This window comes from Monopterus albus, unplaced genomic scaffold, assembly GCF_001952655.1.
Source record: "Monopterus albus unplaced genomic scaffold, M_albus_1.0 scaffold288.1, whole genome shotgun sequence".
In the NCBI taxonomy this organism is placed as follows: Eukaryota; Metazoa; Chordata; class Actinopteri; order Synbranchiformes; family Synbranchidae; genus Monopterus; species Monopterus albus.
The window spans coordinates 542932-564953 of NW_018128168.1; the positions used below are offsets into that span (position 1 = coordinate 542932).

The following is a 22022-nucleotide window of genomic DNA, read 5'->3' on the forward strand; positions in this document are numbered from 1 at the left end:
TGATTAAATCACAAATGGCAGTGAAACAGGGTATATCACACTGTGGCTAATATATTTTCAACAGCAAAACATCCTGAATATGCCACTTTCCCTCACTCACCTTCTCGCCTTTGCTTCCCTTTAATCCTCTGATGCCGTCTGCTCCCTGACAAAAAGATTAGAAAAACCAAAGTGGAAGTGAACAAGAAAACCGAAAACACAACATAATTTCACTGGCTGTTCATGACACCGGCATAAGGTTGCAATCATATCAAACTGTTAGCATGCTTTGCCATTAAACTTGATATCCCCAGCATCTTCAATTTTTCAAAGTGAAACTAAGAGAAAATTCAATCTTATTATCAGGCATAAAACTTTCAACACCCACAAACCAGCAAGTCACAAAACAAAAACACCCAAAACAAGATCAACCTCACTGTCTTAATATCTTGTTATTTTACCTGATGCACATAAACCTGAAGTCTAACAAACAAACCTTAACTCCTCGTTGTCCAGGGTATCCAACAGGACCCTGCACTCCAGGAGGACCCTACAAATGAAAACACACACACATTAAGATGCCTGACACCTACTCATCAACTGTAACAGCAGCAATACAAGACACACATAAATGCATACTGCACACCAGACTTACTGGCACTCCCTTTTCACCTGGCGTACCTTCCCTTCCAGAATGACCCTGCAGACAATATGGAAAATCTGCTGTTTACGTGTGTAGCTGTTAGGATTTGGGGCTAGGGAATGCACTGGGTCATTAAGAGCCCTCTGAAGTATAGAAAAAAATACATCTACTTACTGGGGGCCCATCATTCCCAGGTAAGCCCTGCATCCCTTTCTTCCCTTGAGGCCCCTATTAGACAATAAAGAGCTGTCAGTCAATCATTACTTCCACACCCAAAGTGTAAAATCCAACTGAAAAAGTCATACCTTCTCTCCTGGCAGCCCCACTAACCCCTGAGGACCAGGGAAACCCTATCGGACAGATGTGGCATTAGAATTTCTGTGTATGCATTTATGCAAACAGGTTATTTTTGTGAGTATCTGTTCTCTGCTTGTACCAGTATTCCAGGGTTGCCTTGCTGTCCAGGTGCTCCAATTTCTCCTGGTGGTCCCTGTTATCAGCAAAAAATGATGTCATAGGGAGTGATTTGTCATCAAACTCTATTGTCTACTAGTTTTAATACTCACTATGTTTCCCTTTGAACCTTGAGCCCCATCAATTCCTCGAATTCCCTGTGAGGAAAGAAAGAAAACAGTTAAAGGGACTCATTTTTATTTCTTCATGTTCTTGTGTATCAAAACACCCAGGAAAGAACAGGAGCTTTCTGATTACAAAATACTAAAACACTGGAGGAAGTTGTATTCATTTTAAAAGCAGACTGTGATGCTGCTATTCCAGTACTACATGGATTAATTCCCCTAAGGGTTTTTTAAATGTAGAAGTGGCTTTTCTGTCACATACACTCTCTATTCCTAAAACACATATTTCACAGTTCTTCCTCTCTGACTAAAGAGAAAAGACACAAGGTCAGTTGCCTTCTACTGTGTCTTTAATAGAAATGTTCCTGAGGACTGCTACATGAGCCTACTGGGACTATGATTAACTGAACTAAAACCACCTACCCATTTGATTTGGCTATACCATGGCCTTGCTTGGGGCATTTAATAATTAATTAACCAAGGACTGCAAATATTAATCAAATGAAAAAGTGCTTTTTCTGTGTGCAGTCAGAAAATAACAAGAGCTAACGTGTTGTTAAAAGTGCAAGTTATGCAAACTGCTTCAAGTGATACTGTATTTGGCAGAGAAGTGGACATTTCCTCAGACAGGAATTGCATAACATCATGTTTAACAGATGAAGAACTATTATAACATCGTGGTTAGGCACAGTTACAATTGTGTTTTTGCTACACGGATAAACAGAGGTCTGAGGAAGAGATTAATGTGTGTGTCTCTGAATGTTGTGTGTGTGTGTGTTTAGAAGTTCATACTTACAGACTGGCCTAGGGGACCAGAACGACCTCTGGAGCCAGTCAGGCCTCTCAGACCCTGAAATACATTATCAGAGTTACACACATTTAAATACAAAAGCATGTTTGCATGTGCATCTAAAACTTTTTCAGTGGGTTGTCTGAGGACCAAGATTTGGCTTTATGGTTAAAGTTGAAATTAAATTTAGATTAAGGTTAAGGGAAAGTAATCTATTATGTCTAGTAATCTATAATGAGATAGTATCTTTCAGCAGATTTACATGAGAGATAAACACCTGCATTTCACAAACTCCATGACCCCAGTTTATAACACAGGCTTTCTGTTCTAGTCTCAATCCAGGACAGCCGTGATGGCATCACTGGGGCTCTTTTCTCAGATTTTAGAAGATTTCTCTGAAGCCATAAAAGACATTATACAACTGTTTTCATAGCCTGAGTAGTGCTAACCATGATGAGTAAACCGATTTTCAAATATAAAATTGGAGGAGTGGCCCATATGTGTGTGTGCGCTTGCATGAAAACACTCACAGCATCACCTGGTTGTCCTCTTGGCCCAGGTGGGCCCTCTGAGCCCTGTGAAAAACACAAACATTATATTGTACATAGAGAAACACAGACATTCATAAACACGAATACCTGCAACGGCAATGACCTCTCACCTTTTCTCCTGGTTCTCCTGGAGGACCTACAGGGCCTGGCTTTCCCCTGTCCCCCTGAGAAAATGCCCACAGAAGTTGGTCATCAGTATACCGACGTATTAGCTTCACACCACCTCACTGAGCCAGATAACTTACTTTATGCCCTTTGTGTCCAGGGAGCCCAGGCAAGCCATCAAACCCTCGATCCCCCTGGAATTTGGATAAACAGGCAGATGAGTTAATATTTTGAGAAGGCAGAGCTGTCAGTAAGCGAACGCCAGTTCTTCCTCACCTTTGCTCCAGGCTCTCCTATTGCACCACGGACACCATCTGCACCCGCTCGACCCTAATGAACACACAAGCATTAGACATGGTAGATTCCTCACTGACATACTGTAAATGTTTAAGTCACTGAGGAAAAACTACTCCATGGTCATTCTCTGGAATGAGAAGGTAACAACAGACAATAGAAGAGATTTACAGAAAAGCCTGCGGTGAACAGTCTCACCCTTTTCCCATGTCGTCCATTCTGACCTGGAATACCTGTAAGTCCTGGAGGACCCTGGGATGAAAAAGAGGAAAGAGAGCATGAGACAGTTGAGCTGGTTCACAAATGAGTTCAAATGTTATACAACGGAGTGAGGTACTGAGTGTGCTGCCATGACAACCAGCTAACTCACCGGTGGCCCCGTATCTCCAGTCGACCCCTTCAGCCCAGAAGGACCTGGTGCACCCTAGAAACAAAGTTTACAACATTCACTTGTCTGCTTTCGGAACCACTGTCAGCACATGTTAGTGAATATCCTGTAACTTAACATGTAGCTAATGCTTTTGCTTTCACTGTCCTCTACCTAGGGTGGGTTCGGGCCCCACCTGGGACCTTTCTGTGTGGAGTTTGCATGTTCTCCCCGTGCTTGCGTGGGTTCTCTCCGGGTACTCCGGCTTCCTCCCACAGTCCAACGACATGCAGCTTAGGTTGACTGGTGTCTCTAAATTGCCCATAGGAGTGCATGCGTGTGTATGGTTGTTCGTCTATGTGTTAACCCTGCGATGGATTGGCGACCTGTCCAGGGTGTACCCCGCCTTCGCCCGATTGCTGCCCGGGATTGGCTCCCCCCGTGACCCCGTTCAGGGACTAAGCGGTAGAAAATGAATGAATGAATGTCCTCTACCTGCTTTGGGGGTGAGTTCTTGAACCCAGGTTCTGGCACAGCTCAGGAGGTAAGCGTAACAGGTCATTTGCAATGCTAAACACTGCAATGAAGTGTATTAAAACAGGTAACATATTGATACAGGATATCAGATGTGTGTTCTGCTGCCTTGTTGTACATTCGTCAGTCTAAACTGTACATTGTTTTTCATGTTGGAGAGTCCACTGCCATTTTAATTACATTTCTCAGTAATGCTGAGGTTGCCTCTCTAGTTTTAACATCTTATAACACTACGTGTAGTCATCTGCTTTTTCCAGTACGTTGTGAAGTAGTGTGACCAAATGCTATGTTGCTTTCTTGTACTTAATCTCGAATGAAAGAAATAACTCTGATGCTACCATCGACTGTATATAAATGCTGGACAAACCCATCATGATGTCACCCACTGGGTTTTGAAGTCTGGCTGTCGCCATATTGATAGGGCTTTACTCCACCTGCTATGTCTAATGCAGAAATGGACAAAGAGGCAGCGCTTGAGTGTAGCTGAGCTGGGCTGAATAGGCAGAATGAAGCTAAACAGCAGTGGCGGGACCCTCATGCTGTTCACTCAAAGCGGCTACACCCATAATTATGCACAACTTTTAGTCTCAATATAATTTAAACAGGCGAGCTATATAAAAATTCACCCCCATACAGCTGTCATGGAAGGGGAAATTAGCTGTAGAGACCAAAACTGTTTTTGTTCCAGGCTGTAAACATCTTTATTTCTGCTGTAAAGTTGGGCAGTTTAACATGGGAGTCTATGGTGATTAACTCCGTTTTGGAGCCAACCTCAGGTGGCCATTCGAGGAACTGCAGGTTTTGGCACTGGCTTCATTTCTCAGCTTCAGAGGTTGCTGCTTGGCTACTATCCACAGTCTGTTCTGCAGGCAATTATTCACCCTCCACCTGCATTTTCATGAAACACAGAAATGGCAACGTGAACTGATTTCACTCACCAGTGGTCCAGGTCTTCCCCTAAGGCCAAGTGGCCCTGGAGGTCCTTTCATAGCCAGCTAGAAGAGGAGGGAGAAGGAGGAGGAACAAGCCAAATGTCAAGTTCCACAGCAGCTCTGTGTGTGTTTAAAATGTAATGGTGATGGTCTATGTACCTTGGTCTGCTGCAGGATGGCCTGAGCCTGCGCCTCCTGTGCTGAGACCCCAGTGCCTGTCCTTGGATCACCACCTGACTGAAACTGTACACACATTCACACATGCAAAGTTTTTAGTGAATCTCACTACCCCACCCAGTGGTCAATATGTGGCATTGCTACTTAATGCATGTACAGCAATGTTCAGAGGAGTAAAATTAAAGGAAAAGCCTGAATGAATGAGTAGTGAAACATGACACAGAGCAGGAGGGGTCACTAAATGGTTCAAGGGCTTAATAACAATGTCAAAGAAATGGTTAATACGTGTAGCAGCCTTGAGCCAGCTCATTATCAATTACAACATTCAAATATTTTCCTTAGCCCTGAGGCTCTGTTGAGGGTCAATGGTACCGAATAACTGTCACAGCAACATCACTGCAGTTTCTGAGGCCTCAAGCAACAGAAATATCATCATGTTACCGGTATGAGCATGATGTTTCCTGGGGGTCCTTGGATCCCATCAGCTCCATTAAGACCTGGTCGCCCTGGAGGGCCCTGAGAGGAGACAGAAGAAGATAGTAATGGAGAGATGCCAACATATAGTGGACTCCGTTACTCACACAGCAAACAGAGGGCAGTTCGTACCAGCTCCCCGGGGTCTCCTCGAGGTCCTACTGGACCTGTGAGTCCAGGAGGTCCCTGTTGTCCCTGCAGCCACAAATAAAACACAGTCATTTGCAAGTGATATAATCTATTTACTTACAAGCTTCCATTTTTATATTAAAAGACACTGCAGGTTCATTTGTGCTAAAGAGGTCTTTTCTTACTTTTCTTACTCATGCATCAAAAATTCACCAACCTCGGGTCCTGGAGGCCCATGTGGTCCTGTGATCAGGGTTCCCTGCAGAAATTTCACAAAAATCAACCTTTTCTATGAGATTTAGGGCTGAATATTGTTTGACCACTGGAGACTAGTGTCAAAAATAGAATACCAGAGTTCCAGTAACAATACCATCCTCCACCTGACAAATACTGTTGTAGCCAGGTTTTCACATAACATGAAAAGGTATTCTGTTAAGGATTTGGTTATTGAAGAATTGAGACCAAGATATGTGCAGAGCAGAACATTTAGCTGTTGAGAAATAAACTTGTCAGTAAGTGTTGTCAATATATAGTTCTCAATCAATTATTGTGTTAACACAAGTAGCTGTAAGAGCTATTCACCTGAACAGTCTATAAATTGTCATTCTACTGATTTTCCTGATTTAGACCATGAAATATCTTGACAACACCACAACCTTACCCATGGCAAGTTCAGCCCTAGTGTAGATGTGTGTTTGTGTTTTCTCACCGCTCCTAAATAGCCTGGTTCACCTTTCTGTCCTTTCTCTGGTATGTCCTAACAAGAGGATATGGTTCAGAGATAGGAACGACATTAATGTAGATGACTGAGAGGAACAAAGGGGTAGTTTTCTATTCTCTACACTGGATTTCTTCATGTAAACCAGAAAAAAAATTCCTTGACTGCAAAAGTTTGGATGGTACCTGTGCAGCGATGGTGTATTCCCGTTCTCTCTCTGCTGGCCCATAGCGTTCATCGTATTCTTCCTCATATTCATACTCGTTGTTGTAATCTGTAGTGTTGTCATAGTATTCGTACTCTACTATCTGTCAAACAACAATGCACACAGAGACAAAAGATGAGATATAACACAAATACACAAAAGCTCATGCTGCTGTCCTTTGTGCAGTCTCACCTCATACTCAGTGACATTAGGACCTGCGGTCACCATAGAAACAGAGGTGTCGTCATAGGGGTCGCTATAGTCAAACTCCTCAAACTCTTCGACCACATGTTTCTTAGGCACTCTCTCCACCTGAAGACCATAAAATAACCACAATACATGACAGAGCCCAACAACAAAGTTGAGGTAGGATGTCAGCACATGTAGCAGCACATACCCAGAGCACTAAAATAGATGAACAGAACTGATAAAATGAACAGAGATGTCAGAGTGATAACTTTTAGGACATAAATGAGAAATACTTCCTCTACCAGGCTGTCTGGCTGAGTGATCTCCTGCATTAAAAATACCATGAAAAATCCAAGAAAAGCTTGGCATAGTCCCCTCAAGGCACAGCTTCAGCTGGCTGCTTTATTTTGGCTTCTTCAGGCTAGCACAATTCAGCATGACGGCTTCATTGCTGCCTCAGTTCCATGTTTTTCTCCATGCTGAGTTCACTGTTGGTGCTGATACACTAAAACAACTGAGCCCAATAAACCCAGAATCCTGGAGTGTGTTTGAGCTGTAAGCCAGATGATACATTAAGCAGCAGCAGTGAAAGAGGGTTTGAAAAGCAGTGCCACACAGAATCCGGCAAACTACACAGGATCCCAAAACCATGCAGTGTTTTACTAAGAAGGATACAGAGAAACGAGAGAAGGTAAAAGCTCAGTGCACACTGATTTATGAAGTATATCAAGTGCAAGGAAACAAACAGCTGGAGGCATCTGAATGCTTTTGAAACTGTGTGTTTGCACATGCAAATATGTGCAACAGCAACAAACACTTGTCCAAACCCCCACACAGTGAAAACTCCTCCACAGCCCACAACGATTCATAGTACCCAGTACATATATTACTCAAAACAATTAAACCACACATATAGTGGCCACAGCCACCTTCTAAACTGTCCATAAATGCCCAGTTTTCCTGTGACAAATAAAACCTGTAGGGTTCCTTTACTTTTTAAACAACAGTCATTCAACACCTGAGATGTTTCACAGTGAGTGCTACAGTATGTGAGGACTGGGCCAGGTATTCCACGTGGCTGCTTTCTGACTGGGATCCATGTGCTCTTCATGTCTTCGACTAGACATGTGGTTCAACTGTCTCTCTGCTTTTCTGGTTGCCTGTTCAAATAGGACTTGCCTCCTCATCCACTGGTAATATGCTGTCGTAGGGCAAAGGTGCATCACAGTCTGGGATGTAGTCCTGACAGTATGTCTCTGCAGCCCCAGGGTCACTGATGATCAGCAGCTGCTGGATGTCTCCCTGTGTCACAACAGCACACACAAACAAAAATGAGCAAATCTGTGATTCTAAATTACTAAAACTACCACATTGTAGATGTCAACACTGCTCCAAGTGTCTCCCATGTCTTTACCTTTTAATGCATGTGTTCATTTATTCACATCAAAGTTACTAAACAGGCTGTTTTTGTCATTGCTCTGCAGCTAATCATCTCCAAAGTCGGTGCCAGCTTCAGTGGTGCCAGCACACAGACAGACACAAACTCTTGCCCCCTTTCACTGTGTTTTACACATAAACATCACACACATATTCACATACATGGAAGGGCGTCCAAGCCACATACAAGCTAGGAGTTGTTCACTTTAACAGATGGACCACTTGACACAGCTGCGAATGTCAGAGTTCACACTTAAGATCTGTTGAAATGACCTCAAATGACCCGGGGCCACAACAGAAACACAACTCATTTGGAAAACATTTTTCCAGTGTTATTGTGAATAACTTGCAGGATTTTGTGAGTTTAATCAAGACAGTGCTCAGATAATAAAGGTTCATATTGTACGATATTTACTTGCATAATTATTTGTCATCAGATTTATCTGATAATACATTTAAATCCTCTTCAGCTGTGCCGTACCAGGCTCAGAGCAGCAGGGAAAGGTGGAGTACAAGCTCACAACCACTGGAGGGCAGTGTAGTGAGACAAGGCTTTATTCATTTTTCAGGTTGTTGGCTAAATGAAACAAGAAGCAACAAGCACAGACATTTCCTCACATGCACAAGGAACTTATTATGTGATTTCATTCTTTGTATTTTTGCCAAGACATTTTAGTTTTTATCAAAGTCAGAATTACTGTTACTGTAACAAGGTGAATGGTTTGGATCCTAGTTTTTCCCTATCAGCACAGGTCATTCCTGTAGAGCCAAGGCGTGCGCAGTGGGGCCGTGCTGAGCTGCTCCCAGGTCAGCATGGTAGAAACACAGGCCAACCAGTGCCCGCCTGGCTTGGCATGAATAAAGTGGGCTGACCACCAGCTCCACTCACTTCATCCTTTGTCTTTAACCCCACTCAGTGTCTCATACAAACACATAAACACACACATACAGTCAATGCACACGCTGATATCCCTACCTCAAACACGCCTTCATCCAGCAGGCGAGTTCCAAACACAGTAACACCCTCAGTGCTAATGTGGGGGTCATGACCTCTGAGCAGGTCCAGGGTGTCCACCTCGTCACAGTCCAGGTAAAGAGTCACTGACTGGCCCTCCACCCTGTATGCTACCCTGTGCCACCTGGCAGGAAGGAGAGAGTTAGAAGTTCACTCATTCTCTTCTTTTTTGTTGTGCATGCTTCTCTGCATCACCACAGTAACTTTTCAATGATAATTTTCTATTCTTATACTCCATTTCTGTAACACCTGTCCAGGGACCACAGATGGAAAAACAGCCTCTTGGCTAACCCTGTTGCATTTACAGCAATGTCTATTAATGTACACCGTTCCTGTTAAATGAACCAATAAAGGAATAAATCCAAATGGAATGTACTTCCCGCTGGATGTCAAAAGTGTGTGTATGGGTGCCTGTTACCCACTTGCCATCAGCCAGGTTGATCTTTCTAAAGGTGGGGTAAAGTTCTGGAGGTGGTTGACCCTCATGGTCCTCATACAGGAAGACAGGAGAACGAGCGATCTCTATACCCAGCTGCTGTGTGCCCTGAGATACAGAGAGAAGGAAGGAAGGAAAGTGGGATGTTGGGATAAGATCATCATGTCAGACTAGTATTAACAATTTCCATCTAGTGTGTTCTTTATGTTTAGCCATTTACAGTGCATTAACCAACTGTATGCTGGTTAGTGTAAATGGGATGCAGCATTTACACAATATTTCCATGAAGATTCAGTCTTTGGCAAATATTTAATAAATTTAGCAAAACTGATAAAACATATTCCCATTCTGGGGATGACCTGTGATGCTGATCCAAGTAGGAATGCCTCCTGCACAATCTCAGTCTAGCGGGTTGGTTAATTTGGCTGAATTATCTGAATATAGGCAGAGGTTCCCTGTTTTTTATAACAATTTATAGTGGATACATTTAAAAGACAGAACATGCCAAGTGACAGAAAGCTGAATTGTTAATAATTCAGCATGATGCTTGGTTTCTTGGTGTATGATGCATACCTGCGAATCATACAGGGAGAGAAGAAAGACCTGTGAGCTTTTTACAGCTCTGACTGTTGTCATCACTGAGAAATTCACTGGGAATGACGAATCTGGAGGGAATACACATACATACATACATACCCACACTTAGTTCATTACTGCATCAAACAAGCCCACACAGAGATTTGCATTGGTCCATGCATTTGTTACTTCCAGGCTGGACTACTGTAACTCTTTACTATCAGGATGTCCCAATAATTCCCTAAAAAGCCTCCAGTTAATCCAAAATGCTGCAGCCAGAGTAATGTTAATGACAAGGCTCCATCGTATCTTAAAGACCTCGTAGAGCCTTATCATCCTAACAGAGCACTTTGCTCTCAGAGTGCAGGTTTACTTGTGGTTCCTAGAGTCCACAGAAATTATTTCACAATGTCATTAATCCTAGGAAAATAACAATTATTTAAGTTGTAGCAATTAGGGGGGTGGGGACTAATGAAAGCTGCAAACTCGTGTCAAGTTACCAGATCCCCTTATTCCAGTGATTTTTATTTTACCTTCTCTCCTAAGCTAAATGGAACCTATCGCCTGCTGAGATGGCCTCTTGTTGCACAACAGAGCACTTCTTTGGCTGAACAATGAAACTGTCTTGAGGAAAGTAGTATCTCATTGAGATGCTGCTAATCCTCCCAAGTATAGTAAGGGGTTTTTCTGTTATAGAAACCTACTGAAACATGTAATGACAAGTAACACTCGTCACGGGTTCTGTTTGTTTTCACTGACCTTACTCTTTACTATCAGGATGTCCCAATAAATGTCCCTAAAAAGCCTCGAGTTAATCCAAAATGCTGCAACCAGAAACTAGCGAGAGAGAATCTCTCTCTTATTAGCTTCTCTCCACTGGCTCACAAAAAATCCAGAATAGAATTTAAAATCCTTGTACTAACATATACAAAGCCCTTAATGACAAGGCTCCATCTATCTTAAAGACCTCATAGAGCTCACTCCTCTGTCCACTTACCCCAACTGGTTGAGGCAGAAGGCCGCCCACCAAGAGTCTGAGGGTCTGTCGGAGGTATCTTGTGTTAAAAGGGAGTTTTTCCTGCCTACTGTCACCAAGTGCTGCTCAGGGGGGATTTGTTGTGTTTTCCTCTATAATATTAGTAATAGTAAAGTCCAGACCTCACTTTGCAAAGTGTCCTGAGACAACTTTTGTTGTGATTTGGTGCTATACAAATAAAACTGAACTGAATTGAAAATAAAAAAAAACTGAATGAGGACTTACCAGGGAAGAGTTGCCTAGTAGGCACACTCAGTTGTATCTTCTTGTTGATTTTAAATGAGAGGTCCGTCTCCTCTCTGCCTTCTCTGCTGGTGCACAAACCTGCCTCCAGCGACACACCTTCCATGTCCTCTGACAGCTCCAGGACCTTCAGGACATCAATGGGATTGGCTGCCAAAAGACATGAAACAGTATGAATGAGAGGACAGGAGAGTCTGACGGCGAGCTGATCTGTGACTGTTCAGTCCAGTCACGCAGGTGTCTCTACAATTTGACTGCAGTGGCACGCTGCCTAAGTTGGACCTGCCACACAGTTTCAAAAAGCCTTTACTCGGTGCTGCTATAGAGCACTCAGTGAGTTACTGATGGCCGGTCTTCTTTGTAGGAGTCCTGGATCGCCACTGCCAGTCCAGCATCAGCCCGCTGTCCTGACACAGCATATAAACAAAGATACAACTCCCATCATACACACTGTCACACCTCAAACAGCAAAAAAGTAAAAGAAGGTTTTACGTTGCTTTCTTAAAAATATTGTTGACTAAGATAACTGAATAAAAGCGAAGGATCTGTAACCTTTGTCTAGAAGCCATTTTTACTGTAGGTGTCCTGTTTTTAAAGCTGCACTAATCAATAGCATTTATACTAATCATCAATCAAACACTTCAGAGATTTTAAGCTTCATTCTGTGCATTTCTGACTCAAAATATTCTATTGGTGACCACTTTTAGCTATAAACAAGCTCTGATAGATCCACTATGCATTTCCTACTCAGCACCAAAAGCAGATGAGCATTAAAGTATTTTCTCTAGCAATACAAAGTTTGCTATTTTTGTGTGAGGTTAGCTCTGACATATGTGGTTGATGCTGCCTCTATAAGTACTGTAAGCTACCTGGTAAAGAAACTAATTAAATATTTTATCAGTCTGGCCATGTGCTGTGTCTGTCTCGCTTTCCAGGACACATACTTGCTGTAGAAGCTTAACGTAATCACATGCTAACACACATCTTGGCACTGACACACTCACCACATAAAGTCTGCATCACACAACGACGAACAATACCAGAGGTCAAAAATATAAAGATGTGTTGTGACAATTACAGGCACAAGAAACACAAAAAAATAAGAGAGATGTTTGAAAGATATGGCCACAGCTGTAGATCAGGCAGAAATGCTCAACATATGTGTCACACACATGAGATTTCTTTCATATACACGCATTCCACTGTGACTGCTGGAGAACACAGCAGAGGAATGTGCAACATATTGAAGGTGAAATGGGAAAAAAGGGGTAAAGCGAGAAATAGAAGAAATAATAGATGGCAGGGGAGAGGAGGGCAAGTCTCTACTGGTGGGGCTTTTTTCACGTATTTCTAAGGCTTACGTAAACCCTCCATCTGCCGAGCACCTTTCAACACACACACACACACACACACATACATGTGCATGTGCACAAAAGGTTGACATAATATCTGAGTCTGAGTTCACCGAGTAGTTGTTATTTTTTCATTTTTTTCAGTTTGCACATCTGTCTGTCTGTCAGCCTTAATTGTTTCATGTGCTTGGCATAATCTTATGTATTGATGCAGCTAATAATGCTCAATTTAAACGTCCAGTGATATGGTGACCTACTCATACTGTAAAAATCCCATTTTTGTTACTTTAAGAGCTGAGAAACATCTGTAAAAAGTTGACATTTAGGAGATGATTTGTTTTTCTGTGAGAACAGGAGCCCAAATTTAACAACCACACAAGTTTCACATAAACCCTTAAATCTACAAATGATCTGCTAAAATGTGAATGATTTATTATGAAATTATCCATATCCGTTATCTATACCGCTTATCTTGAAGAGGGTCTCGGGGGGCTGGAAACAATCCCAGCTATCACTGGCGAGAGGCGGCGTACACCCTGGACAGGTTGCCAGTCTATCACAGGGCTGACACTTAGAGACACACAACCACCCACACCCACATTCACTCCCACGGGCAATTTAGAGTTAACAATCAACCTAAGATGCATGTCTTTGGACTGTGAGAGGAAGCCGGAGTACCTGGAGAGAGCCCACGCAGGGAAAACATGCAAACTCCGCACAGAAAGGTATCAGGTCGGTCGGGGCTCGAACCTGGAACCTTCTTGTTGTGAGACGACAGTGCTAACCACTGCTCACCATGCTGCCCCCTATGAGATTATCTAAATGGTGAAATGTGTGTGACCAAAGATCATTATCAAATAGGTTAAATGAATTAGTCCTCAGAATGTGACTGTAGATATAAATCAGGTCAAGTAGGGTCGACCTGCACCATGACTCACCACCTGCCCTTACAGGATGCAGCTGTGAGTAAATTATACTGTCATGAATTTATTTATTTATTTCGAGCAATAGTAACATATAACAAGGCAATAAGAAGCATTCGATCCATACAAGGTATAGTCACACAAACAAACTCTGAGTGGCCAGAAAAATAGAAGCACCTGTACAGAGCAGCTGCGTACAGAGCCAAAAGAGATGCTTTCCTCTGCTTCCACCGTTTATGCTAAACTAAGATAATCTGCTGGCTACTGGCTGTTGCTTTATACAAACCACTAAACTACTCCTTTAAAACTGTCCTGCCCACTTTATTCTTAGTGCAATGACAGAGCTCCATTTGGAAGTCTTTACCAATAAACACATTTTGACTTTAGTATTTCACACACATTGATTGCTAACCTGTGTGCATGGGTTATTAATCTGTGTGGATACATTTTCATTATACCCTTATTCCTACTCCATCCCCCCTGGAGGGGCTCTGTAATGTTGCATTACATTATATAAGGGCTTTCTCTTTTTCTTTGTTCATCATTAGCTCCCAATCTGTTTTCCTTTTTTGCCACAGAAAGGCTACAAAGCAGCAGTTCACACCTGTTAAGAGACAATGGCCAGTCTTGATGGGACACTTCTCCTGATATATAAGCAGTGTGAACAAGAAGAGTTGTTTCGATTCCACATACCAAGAAATGATCGGCAGCGCTGACATCTGAATGCAACAGAGGACAAGATGAGACATGCTGCCTTTGCTCTCACTCCATATACACTTAAACACATTAGGTATAGTTTACCAATGCTGTTGATGCATGACTACATACAAGCCCAAAATAGCATCCACATGATGTGCACAGATGCATGCATACACACACACACTCACACTGTACATATACTGTGCTGCACATAGCCAGGTGGTGTGCTGGTCTCCATCAGTTACTGCTAGTATCCCGAGGCTCTAAACTCTGGTGTGAGGGGCACCATGATCAACATGCACACACTTGCAGAGCATGTCGGATGGAAGCCTCAACATAAAGCAGAACAGCCACAGTTTGAACAGGAATATCCACAACAAGAGCAAACTATTCAGGTACACCACTAAAACAGACAGGGAGACAGCACAACCAGATAATTCTGCTTTACTGCTCATTTCAGCCATAATTCCTATAGGTAATAGTAACACTGTATCTTTGCTGGGACATGGGAATGCATTTTTAAGTCACCATTTGACCAAAGTTATTTGGTAGAAAACATCCATCAAAGTTTACAGACCCAATTTCCTGTTTCCCCTTTCACCTTGAGGGATTTCTACATAAATTTCAGGTGTACCCACTTCCAGTTTTACCTGTCATGAACCTATTCCTCTATAAAGACACTGAAAAACTAAATGTGCTGTGGATCTGTCACTTATGGCCAATACCTGATCTGTGTAATAATGTCTGCATCCAAACTATGGACAATACAAATGTTTAACTTAGAAGATGTGTTCCAAAAAAAGAGAAGCAGTGAAGTAGAGGCCACTGTGGCTAAGGTTCCACATTTTTATACAATGGACGTACAAATAAGTGAGTTGCTTCAGCAGACTCACGGCACAAACAACACACTGGCGCGCACACACACGCATACCCAGAGACAACTTAATGGGCACCACATTGCAAAGACTATGGATTTTCTGAAAAACAGATGTGTGTCTGTGTTTGTGTGTGTATGACTGAAGACCGGCTAAATGGCTTTTTGTGTACGTGTGTGTTTGTGATTAGTCTGTCATTATTTCAGTAATGGTAAAGAATGTAAAAACATGCAATAACAGAAACAATATGCAATGTTTAATCGAGCCTCCTAAACCACTGCACAAAAACATACACACACACACACACCGAGACTGAAACCCCCACAGAGGATGTGCCCAAAGACCCTGTCATTCCACTCCGTTACCTCTTTTACTCTTCCTCCTCCTACACTCAAGCATGTGACATGGCTCTTCTCAGGGAAGAAACCAGGCAAATGAGAAAAAGAGGAAGATGAAAATCAGACTGAAGAGGTGACTAGAGTGCTGAGGGAAGAACAGGACGGAGGGCCCACATGTTTTCTTTCCTCCCAGTTTAGCTGGCTCTGATCAAAGAAACACACTCTACAGTATCCTGCTGTCTGACACACACACAGACACACTAGTCTGTGCATACAGCACACACATGCATTTACTTAGATGAATCGCTAATATTTCTTACAGAGAAAGGGAGTGAGAGGTCTGCAGACAGACAGACAAACAGACATGGATATCCTTCTAGGAATCTGTGGCACTCGTGTTGAAATCACAGCTCGAACATTCATTCACAGTTCCTCTCAAACACAGATCAAAGACTGCATCAATATTTGTCATTCACAGGGTCCCACGTCTTTCTGGGCAGCTTCACACTGCTTTATGTGGCTCTGGGCTCTATTATTGTTGGATGTTGCATCATACAGTGACTTTGATTTTGGAGAACAAAGAGTGAGCCTATTTTCAATCACAAGAAACATTTATAGCACAGAGACCCACTGTACTACACTTGTAAAGAGTACAATATAATGACACAAATGATTATCACCAGCATTTTAGTTATGTGCATTTTTGTGTTCTGCATGAGGCCAGTCAATATTCTCTGTTACAACCAACATCTTCACATCAAATCATGGTTACCATCACAACATAATGTACTTAGAGGACTGATTCGTAGGCGAACTAGAAGTTACCATGTGTAGCAGACAGTGCCTTTACTTGAACAAAGGAATCAGTTTAGAGTCTAATGTTATCACATACAGTAAGAGCTGCTTGTGCAAAATAGAGTGGTGCTTGTTATGACTGTAGGCTCAAAATCAACCAAGCAGCCAATCACATGCTACAAAGACACATTTTATACTTGCAGTTAGTTGGCCAAAAAGTAAAAGACCTGCTTGTTCCATGCTGGTACCCTTTTGTTAAAGTCTTTTTCAGTGACTGAACAAATATTTCAAAATAAAACACTGCACGTGCAATACAGAATGTTTAAGGATCATGTGAAACTCTGAGCATCATCGGTAAAAAAAACAAACTAATTCTTGTTTTTGCCCTAAAGAGACGGCTAATTGAAATGGCTTTCCGACTGGGACAGGGAAGAGCAGAGTCAAGACATTAACCAGAATCAACTGCATCTGGTGTAAACTAGGACAAATCTGACTTCAATTTTAAAAGGTAACAATACAGAAAAAGCTGTTTTATAGATAGTACTAACTCTAAAGTCTAATGTGTCAGAAGAGGAGTACGGCCTCTCTCTTCCCAACAGCCCAAAGCAGGCATAGCTTCAAATGCAGCTTTTCTTGGCCTCAGCTGCTTTTTTTTTTGTTTTGTTTTTTTTGCATTGGTATATTTGGTATTTTCCTGCCATGAATGACTGCTCTTACATGGACGTGGGAGGAGAGGTGCAACTGAGGCCATGTGATTGCATTAAAACCTTTTCACATCGCAAACGCAGGTGCATGGCAGTTTTCCTGAGTCTAGGCTAGGAAGCATGAAAACAGGTATCCAAATATACTTTAATGGCCACAACAACTTAAAATAATCCCTTAGATCCACCACTGATCTGCTGGAATTCACTGTGGAAAATTCAGTGTGAAATGAACCATATATGAAATATGTATGAAAATTTAGAAAGAGGATTTTCAGTTACGATTAATAAGCCAGTTGGCAGCATATGGCTACAGATATGAATATGGTCAAACAGGGTTGGCACACTTCATGATGCACCGACTATCTTACTCACTATCTGTGAGTCCATTACACCCTGTAACTGCTGCCGAGTACAGTACAGGACCAGTCCTTCTTGTTTCCACGCACAAAAGCTGGTCAATCATATTAGCAGACTACTGAGCCGACATTTATGTACAATACTTCTACGATGAATATTTTTCTCCTCATAGTTTAGGAATGGAGTACATAATTGGTAATCTTTCATCACTGGATCTCATATATTTTCGTAGATGTGGTCATGGTGACATTGCACTCATGGATGACTATATCAGAGTCCTCATGTGAAAACTTTCTCTGATGGAGTCTCTCCAGATCACCCATCAAGACAGTGACAGTGAGAGGAACTGCTCTGATTAGCCATTACTAAAAAGGTATCATAAAGGTAGTGGAAATGTTAAAATGCTGACCTGATGATGGCTCAGAAGGAAAAGGTTAAGTTCTTAGAATGTGTCCTGTGGGGAACATGAACATCTAGAGCAAAGTTCCCATCCAATATGTGAATACTTAAAACATTTCAATCAGGCTGCAAATGTCAATGTCATGGTTGGAACTGAGGGAAAAGGTTGTGTTGAACTACTCCACAACTATCAATATGAATCAGTAGAACTGCAGCAAGGTTGTGTCATTTCTAACAAAAGCTTAACCAAGAGCTACACAGCACACACAAACTAAACACTGGACTGCACTAAAATGTTGCTGCTCCGCTGTAACAGAAACATTGTAAACCATGACAAAGGCTCCAATTGCACCAGTGCCCACACACACTGTTGTAGTTCAAATATCTGGCCCTCATTTCAACAACAGGTTGTTGTGAAGAACACCTTCAGACATTCCACGCTGCTACAACTGACCTAAAAACCTAATTTAAACAATTCTGCTCAAGATGTCAATTATAAGTACCCCTCTCATCCATCAATGCATAAAAACATTTCCAAATCTGTCATTTGAGCAGGTAGCTCCACACGTTGTTTTGCCTTTGTACAGCCTGACAAGAAAACAAACAGTTGACTGTTGTTGTCTTTTACCTACAGTTTGCTCTTTCCTAAACACACAAAGACAAAAACAGCACCTAGACAGACATGAATACATAAATGGATGCATACATTATCTTAAAGGAAGCCGATGCTAAGCACTTAACCACTAGAACCCGGGTTGTATTACGGCTAGTGGTATCCCTCTTGTCACTGGGACTCAACTACAAGGTTCACTTATTAACATTTTCATAACTTTTTTTTAACTGACTCCATCAGCAAAACATAGAAACCAATTTAGACACCGCTAACAACGGACAGTGATGGCAGGGCACCTGCATGGAAATTCATAAACCCCTGCACACATTATGCCCTTGTTGCGAAGCTCTTTGCTAGCAGGCGAGATGTGTACACAGGCTGACAGTGGAATTATCAGTGGCAAAGGATGAGTAAAGCATAAGTGGCCATTCAAGCTCCTTGTTGTAAATTTGTGATTTGGGGTTATACAAATAAAAACTGACTTTGAAATTGGTGAGAAACCATACACAAACTGGACTGCACTAAAATGTTGCTGCTCCGCTGTAACAGAAACATTGTAAACCATGACAAAGGCTCACATTGCACCAGTGCCCACACACACTGTTGTAGTTCAAATATCTGGCCCTCATTTCAACAACAGGTTGTTGTGAAGAACACCTTCAGACATTCCACGCTGCTACAACTGACCTAAAAACCTAATTTAAACAATTCTGCTCAAGATGTCAATTATAAGTACCCCTCTCATCCATCAATGCATAAAAACATTTCCAAATCTGTCATTTGAGCAGGTAGCTCCACACGTTGTTTTGCCTTTGTACAGCCTGACAAGAAAACAAACAGTTGACTGTTGTTGTCTTTTACCTACAGTTTGCTCTTTCCTAAACACACAAAGACAAAAACAGACACAAATTCTTTGTCTTCCACAGCACCTAGACAGACATGAATACATAAATGGATGCATACATTATCTTAAAGGAAGCCGATGCTAAGCACTTAACCACTAGAACCCGGGTTGTATTACGGCTAGTGGTATCCCTCTTGTCACTGGGACTCAACTACAAGGTTCACTTATTAACATTTTCATAACTTTTTTTTAACTGACTCCATCAGCAAAACATAGAAACCAATTTAGACACCGCTAACAACGGACAGTGATGGCAGGGCACCTGCATGGAAATTCATAAACCCCTGCACACATTATGCCCTTGTTGCGAAGCTCTTTGCTAGCAGGCGAGATGTGTACACAGGCTGACAGTGGAATTATCAGTGGCAAAGGATGAGTAAAGCATAAGTGGCCATTCAAGCTCCTTGTTGTAAATTTGTGATTTGGGGTTATACAAATAAAAACTGACTTGACATTTGAAATTGGTGAGAAACCACTTAAAGTGTTAAAACAAGAGGGCAGCACTTTAGTTTAGCATGTTAGCATGCTAACATTTTATAATTAGCACAAACAAAAACAAAGTACAGCTTAGGCTGATGTGACTGTCATTAGTGTTTGATGAAAAGGAACATGATGACAAGGTATTATGATTCATTTTGTGGGAAAACGTGAATATCTCGAGGCTACTGAAATTCCCTGGTGATCCATTGAACAGTTGTTGAAAGTTTCCAGTCGAGGCCAAAGTGGTGGGCACATCGACAACGTCTGGTTAAAAATATCTAAAAAGACAATTTCCACACTGCATCACATGTGGCACAACTGCTTTGAAACAGCAAAATTTAATGTTGTGCTTCTGGCCATACCCCAGTCTGAAATAAAAGCAGGTGTTTCCCATTGTCTGTCAAATCAAAAACACCTGTTTAAACAGCAGTGATTGGGGTGTGAGCAGAGAAGCACCATTTTATACAGATTCAATCTTTGCAGACCTGTAAAGCCACAGATTTTGATTCCTTGTAGTCTCCTAATGTTGTGCTGACGTTTTTGTTAATGCCAGACAACAAAATAAAACACACTGGAAAAGGTAATGCCACATATCAACCCGACTGAAGACCTCACCAGATATAGGGCTCAGATCCTTAACCAAGTCTGATGATCTACTGTGAACCTCACACCACTTCCTGCATTGACACACTGCAAGACATAAATTGGGTTCATCTGCATTTGAGACTGGGCTTCTGATTATATCTCAACTCCTGTCATTTTGGAAGCAACTTGTTCAGAATGTAGTAGGAAGACTGTAAATTAAAGAAATTTGTCCTTCTTTACATGGGTTTTAAAATCGGTTTTTGAGCACCGAATACTCCGAATACCTCAAAAGCAATAAACAGCTTAGGTCAACTAATAACTACTTCAACACAAAAGTGACAGGCATGGAGCCAGGGAAATGACTGAAACACCTAAGGCGAGATCACGGGCTTGACCTTAACTTGACCACATTGCTCAGGTGTCTTTGATCATAATTCACACCTAACTTGCTGACAGCCAGATGAAGTGATGGCATTTGTCAGTAAGCAAAAATTAAATACATAAAGAAAACATAAAAAAATTAAGATTGACATGTAACTGAAGAAAGTTTAATAACAGGCGTTATTAAGAAGAGGATAAAGGCAAAACAGAAGAACACATTATACTGTTTGGATCCACAAAGGTGTACAATCTATGCACAGTATATGTGTTATCTTCACTTTATGTGTGTCTGTGTTTCTCTTTACAGGAATGTGTTCTAACACCACCAGATGTGAGATGCTACAGGGGTCACACCCTCACCTAGTTTGACCCCAGATGATCCTAAAGCTGCAGAGGTCATATTAGTCACTGTAGTAATGGCCATCAGAGACAGAGGGTAGTTTAGTAATAATACCACAACCTTTGAAACACACTTGGAATCAAATTGTTATACTCTTACATCACTGACATGTGATAAACTATGACTGACAGCTGGCAGACAGGTTTTTCCCTTAGTCTTTAGTACAAAGATAAGTTAATAATGGCTTAGAGGTTAACGAGGCATAATAAATACTTTGAAGCTTTCTCAGCATCCTCTCATACAGAGCAGGTGGAGGCAACATGGTGGAGACTCTGCCAAGTCACCTGCTCACTGATTCTTTCATAATAAATTTCTGAATAGTCCTGTCAAGTCAAGTCAGTTTTACTCTATATACCTTTAACAAATATCCTGGCACATATGATCTGTCTTGATGCCTGAAGAAAAATATCTGGCACCCCAACAACAGTTTGCCTTTTTATTTTCATAAAGAAATGTGGTGTTATTTCATATATTGTTGTAGATAACTATATGAATTATTGATTTTGTAAAACCTAAGCTGCTGTTCCCAGTGTTGCCAGATTTGAATAATCAACTGTTTGGGTTTTCTGGGATGTGTAGTTTGTGATTATGTGACTTGTACTGCCTTATACTGACAGGTGTTTCTATTATTTTGTCCAACCTATTTTTATCATTGAAGATATGGTAAATGACAGAAACAAATTTCTGTATGATGCAGTACAGTTCAACAGCAGCACAAAGTACAAACTGATCATACAGTTAAATCAGCACCTCCATGAACATCATCATGTTCATGGAGGTGCTGATTTACTGCTGGATGACTGCGCTAG

General features: G+C 41.7%; 1 protein-coding gene across 4 annotated transcripts in view; it reads right to left on the reverse strand.

The window, feature by feature from the left end:
- LOC109973308 (collagen alpha-1(XI) chain-like) overlaps window positions 1-22022 on the reverse strand; it is a 42966-nt gene that overhangs the window by 16575 nt on the left and 4369 nt on the right. For all 4 annotated transcript variants that reach the window (XM_020622798.1, XM_020622795.1, XM_020622797.1 and 1 more), the window contains exons 2-28: window positions 11391-11558; window positions 10127-10218; window positions 9540-9661; window positions 9079-9241; window positions 7845-7967; window positions 6669-6788; window positions 6457-6579; window positions 6263-6310; window positions 5771-5812; window positions 5557-5619; window positions 5392-5466; window positions 4933-5016; window positions 4780-4836; window positions 3311-3364; window positions 3139-3192; window positions 2923-2976; window positions 2787-2840; window positions 2652-2705; window positions 2521-2565; window positions 1997-2050; window positions 1189-1233; window positions 1059-1112; window positions 928-972; window positions 797-850; window positions 635-679; window positions 476-529; window positions 101-145 (exon numbers count right to left, since the gene is read on the reverse strand). In XM_020622798.1, the coding sequence (XP_020478454.1) occupies window positions 101-145; window positions 476-529; window positions 635-679; window positions 797-850; window positions 928-972; window positions 1059-1112; window positions 1189-1233; window positions 1997-2050; window positions 2521-2565; window positions 2652-2705; window positions 2787-2840; window positions 2923-2976; window positions 3139-3192; window positions 3311-3364; window positions 4780-4836; window positions 4933-5016; window positions 5392-5466; window positions 5557-5619; window positions 5771-5812; window positions 6263-6310; window positions 6457-6579; window positions 6669-6788; window positions 7845-7967; window positions 9079-9241; window positions 9540-9661; window positions 10127-10218; window positions 11391-11558 (1991 nt within the window). The remainder of the gene's footprint in view (window positions 1-100; window positions 146-475; window positions 530-634; window positions 680-796; window positions 851-927; window positions 973-1058; window positions 1113-1188; window positions 1234-1996; window positions 2051-2520; window positions 2566-2651; window positions 2706-2786; window positions 2841-2922; window positions 2977-3138; window positions 3193-3310; window positions 3365-4779; window positions 4837-4932; window positions 5017-5391; window positions 5467-5556; window positions 5620-5770; window positions 5813-6262; window positions 6311-6456; window positions 6580-6668; window positions 6789-7844; window positions 7968-9078; window positions 9242-9539; window positions 9662-10126; window positions 10219-11390; window positions 11559-22022) is intronic.